Here is a 4,996-nt window from a genome sequence, read left to right on the forward strand (position 1 = left end):
TAGATCCATCCTCTTTGGAACCCCCTTTCAGGTAGTTGAAAGCAGCTATCAAATCCCCCCTCATTCTTCTCTTCTGCAGACTAAACAATCCCAGTTCCCTCAGCCTCTCCTCGTAAGTCATGTGCTCCAGCCCCCTAATCATTTTTGTTGCCCTCCGCTGGACTCTTTCCAATTTTTCCACATCCTTCTTGTAGAGTGGGGCTCAAAACTGGACACAGTACTCCAGATGAGGCCTCACCAATGTCGAATAGAGGATTTATTACTAGAATTGGTCTGATAACTGCTGAGCTGGGTGTGTGCAGGCGTGGGCTCATTAACATCTGGAGCAGAGATCCCCCATCATGCAGTGCTTCCCTGCTTTTCTGGTCCCAGAGTTCTGTATGGTTCTTGCCTTGGAATCTCTGTTCTCTATTCTGTATGCTAATAGAAAGGCCTCCTTGGCCCATCTCAATGCGGCTAGGGGAGTTTCCTTAATTCTGTCATCCTTATCCCAGGGGTTTAGGTGTGTCTCCCACTGGCTTTTCATTGCTTTTTGTAAGTCTTTCTTCTGATGCAAATTTGGTTCAAGCAGAGGCTGGCTGGTTGGGGGGGGCAATGTCTTTCATGAGTCAGACAGGCTGGCTATTGCGCCCTGGTTCCCCAAGAACACAGAGCTGCTAGTAACAACCTGTCCTCCATGAATTTATACAGTTCTTTTTTTAACCATGTTATAGTTTTGACCTTCACAAAATCCTCTGGCAAAGAGTTCCACAGGTTGACTGTGCGTTGTGTGAAGAAATACTTCCTTTTGTTTGTTTTAAACCTGCTGCCTATTAATTTCATTTGGGGACTCCTAGTTCTTGTGTTATGGGGAGGAATAAATAACACTTTCCTATTTACTTTCTCCACACCAGTCATGATTTTATAGACCTCTATCACATCCCTCCTTAGTCCTCTCTTTTCCGAGCTGAACAGTCCCAGTCTTATTAATCTCTCCTCATATGGAAGCTGTTCCATACCCCTCATCATTTTTGTTGCCCATTTCTGAACCTTTTCCAATTCCAATTTGAGATAGGGCCACCAGAACTGCATGCAGTATTGAAGATGGGGGTGTACCATGGATTTATATAAAGGCAATATGATATTTTCTGTCTTATGAACTATCCCTTTCTTAATGATTCCCAACATTCTGTTCGCTTTTTTGACGGCCGCTGCACATTGAGTGGATGTTTTCAGAGAACTATCCACAGTGACTCTCAGATCTCTTCCTTGAGTGGTAACAGCTCATTTTATATGTATAGTTGGGATTGTGTTTCCCAATGTGCATTACTTTGCATTTATTAACATTGAATTTCATCTGCCATTTTGTTGCCCAGTCACTCAGTTTTGTGAGATCCCTGTGTAACTCTTCACAGTCTGCTTTGGACTTAAATATCTTGAGTAGTTTTGTATCATCTGCAAATTTTGTCACCTCACTGTTTACCCTTTTTTCCAGATAGTTTATGAATATGTTGAACAGTACTGGTCCCAGTACAGACCCCTGGTGGACACCACTATTTACCTCTCTCCACTGTGAAAATTGACCGTTTGTTCCTATCCTTTCTGTCCTATCTTTTAACAGTTACTGATCCAGGAGAGGACCTTCCCACTTATCCCATGACAGCTTACTTTGCTTAAGAGCCTTTTGGGAGGAACTTTTTCAAAGGCTTTCTGAAAATCTAAGTACACTACTTAGACTGGTCACCCTTGTCCACATGATTGCTGACTCCCTCAAAAAATTCTAGTAGATTGGTGAGGGATGATTTCCCTTTACAAAAAGCATGTTGACTCTTCCCCAACAAATCATGTTCATCTATGCATCTGATCATTCTGTTCTTTACTATAGTTTCAACCAGTTTGCCCGACACTGAAGTTAGGCTAAGTGGCCTCTAATTGCTGGGATCATCTCTGGAGCCTTTTCTAAAAATTGGTGTCACATTAGCCATCCTTCAGTCATCTGGTACAGAAGCTGATTTAAATGATTCATTAAATACCACAATTAGTAGTTCTGCAATTTCACATTTGAGTTCCTTCAGAAGTCTTCTCCAGCTTACTTATGAGAATGTCATGTGGGACTGTGTCAAAAGCCTTACTGAAGTCCAGGTATGTTATGTCCACCGCTTTCCCCCTGCCATCAACCAGTTACCTCGTCAAAGAAGGAAACCAAGCTGGTTTGGCAGGATTTGTTGTTGGTGAATCCATGCTGGTGATCACCCCTTCGTCCTCACAAATTGAAGGTTTTACACATTGCTCTAGTAGCTTTCCATTTGTCGAGGTCAGGATCACTGGTCTATAGTTCCCCGGCTCCTCTGTTTTCCTCTTTTAAAGATGGTCACTGTGTTAACCCTTCCCCCATCTTCTGAGACCTCTCCTGGCATCCATGAGTTTGCAAATATTATTGCCAGTGGCTCCAAGATTTCTTCGACTAATTCCTTCAGCACCCTGGGTTGAACAGCTTCCCGCCCCACTGATCTGAATTCATTCAAATTGGTCGGAACATCTCTGACGTGTTCCTTACTTATCCTGATCTGCAGCCTTTCCCCTTTGTTGTCTGTGGTAACTTCACTGGTCGCTCGCTCACATGTTGTTTTTGTGGGAAGACTGAAGCAAAGCAGGCACTGAGCAGCGCTGCCTTCCCACCATCTTCTGTCACCAGCTCGGGATTTTCTGGCCGATCTGATGATTCTTAGGGAAAAACTCAGGTTTTCTCTCCAATTTAAGGATTTTTTTAGCCCACGATCTCTCGGGACCATCTGGTGATTTGGGGGGGTCACTGTGCTTCGAGCAACCCCAGATCAGCGCCCTGCAGAGCCCAGCAGTACTGATGGTCCCCAAGGCAGATCTGTCCCTTCCAACCAGCCTCTGCTCTCACACTTCCTACCCCCCGTCTGTCTCTAGGTCTGTCCCAGCCAGACGCCCCAGCCATGGGCAGAGCCCTGCCGACACAGCAGAACACCAGGGAATGGGAGCTCCCGGTTCAGGGCCCCCCCTGGAGAGCAGGGGGTCCTGCCCCCCCGGCGGCCATGCTCAATGTCCTGATCCTCACCCTGCTCTGCAGGGGTAAGTAAGCAGCACCTGCAGCCCCAGTGCAGCAGGAAGACAGGCCTGTCCCAGGACTTGGAAGAGAGACTGGCTAGAGGGGGAGGGGAGCCCAATGCCCCAGTGAGGTGCTAGGGGCCGCCAAGCGACAGGGCGAGGGCAGGGGGCTCGATGAAGGGAGGGATGGAGATAAAGGGAGTGAGATTTGGTCAAAGACTCGGGGTTGGTTTCGCACGGTGCTGCAGGTCAGGAGTGAGGGGCACCGGAACAGCTGTGGGGGGAGCTCAGGTTTGGTCTCTGCTCTCTATGGGTCCCACTTCCATCCCTCTCCGTCCATGCAGGGTCCCTGTCCCAACTACCTGGATTTACCCTGACGGTGCCGCAGTCGGTGTCGGTGCAGGAGGGTCTCTGTGTTCTCGTCCCCTGCACCTTCACGTACTCAGCCTCATCCGACACCTACAATTCCCGGGACTACAATCCCTGGGCCCGGCTCTATGGATACTGGTACAAGGATCAGGCCAATGAGAGCCAAGATCCGCCCGTAGCCAGCAGTGACCCCAGCCGGGGGGTGTCTCAGGAGACCCAGGGACGGTTCCGGCTGGCGGGGGAGCTGGCGTATGGCGACTGCTCCCTGCTGATCAGTGAAGCGCAATGGAGGGACACAGGAAGGTATTACTTCAGATTCGAGAAAGGAACACTGAAATACAGTTACCGCTTCAATAACGCTATACTCACGATCTCTGTGCCAGGTAAGGGAAGCCGCAGTCACTGCTCATCAGGCCCCTTGAGCCAGCCAGTGCCTGCCCTGGGGCCGGATCGGGGCCGGCGCCCCTAGAGGGGAAAGGTCCCATAACCCTGAGTGATTCTCTTCCCTCTCCCCGTGTCTCAGAGCTGACGGAGGAGCCAGAGATCCAGATCTCACCGGCACGGGGGCTGCCAGGGATGCTGCTGGCCGGGAAGCCAGTAAATGTCACCTGCATGGCCCCTGGGTGCTGCCCCGGGCCCCCTCCCCTTCCCTCCAGCTCCTCCCCCAACTCAGCCCTGTGCTGGGATCCCCACCCCCCACCATGCACCCTCAGCCAATTTTACTCAAGGCCCCTTCCCTCCAAACCGTACTGCCCCTTCTCCCTTGGGATCTTCACCCCTTCCTGCCCCCCTTGGCTATGGCTCCCCCTTCCCATCCTCACCCCCAGGTCCCCAGGCCCTTCTCTTCTGGGATCCTCTCTGCCCCCGACCTTCCCTTCCCCCAGAATCCTCCTGTGCTGGGATCCACCCCCCCCATTCCAGTCCCCCCTTGCTGGGATTCCACCCCCCCTCACACCAGCCACCCCAGTTCCCCCTGAGATCCCCCCAGGCTGTCCCAGCGTGCCTCCTCCACCCCCTCCCCTTTCTGCCAGGATCGGGGGATGCTCTATATAGGCAGGGGCGGCTCTAGGCACCAGCAAAGCAAGCAAGTGCTTGAGGCAGCCCATTTGCAGGGGCGGCAGCTGGGGGATCCAGCCTGGGAGCTGATCACCAACAGGGGGCCCTGGGAGCTGTAGTTCCATGAGCCAGCCCTGGAGCAGGGAAAGAACTACATTTCCCAGCATTCCCTTGGCCACTACCAACAGGAAAGAGGGGGAGGGAGGGAGGAAGCTGAGACCTCATGCTGCAGCCTGCTGTGAATGGAGAGCTGCACTGGGAAGGGCAGGGATACCATATTTTAACATTCAAAAAATAGGACACTTCACGGGGAGGGAGGGTAGCCCCACCCTGCCACCATCGACTCCCTCCGACTGCCCCCCACAGAAACCCCAACCCATCCAACCCCCCCTGCACCCTGTCCCCTGATCACCCCCTCCCGGGACCCCTGCCCCAACTGCCCCCCAGGGCCCCACCCCTATCTAAGCCCTCTGGTCCTTGTCCCCTGATTGTCCCCTCCTGGGACCCCACCCCCTAT

The 4,996-nt window shown here is 52.0% G+C and overlaps 1 protein-coding gene across 1 annotated transcript; it reads left to right on the forward strand.

Moving 5' to 3' along the window:
• Positions 1 to 3,041: 3,041 nt before the first annotated feature.
• LOC112119183 (myeloid cell surface antigen CD33-like) lies at positions 3,042 to 4,020 on the forward strand (the record flags this gene model as incomplete). The annotated part of the gene is made up of 3 exons (XM_026662553.1): positions 3,042 to 3,078; positions 3,399 to 3,806; positions 3,947 to 4,020. Coding segments are annotated over exons 1-3 (519 nt in total), but the record flags the coding sequence as incomplete, so codon positions are not given.
• Positions 4,021 to 4,996: the final 976 nt, after the last annotated feature.

The sequence above is a fragment of the Terrapene carolina genome, unplaced genomic scaffold (genome assembly GCF_002925995.2).
Source record: "Terrapene carolina triunguis isolate 2854851 unplaced genomic scaffold, T_m_triunguis-2.0 Scaffold28371, whole genome shotgun sequence".
Classification (NCBI taxonomy): Eukaryota; Metazoa; Chordata; order Testudines; family Emydidae; genus Terrapene; species Terrapene triunguis.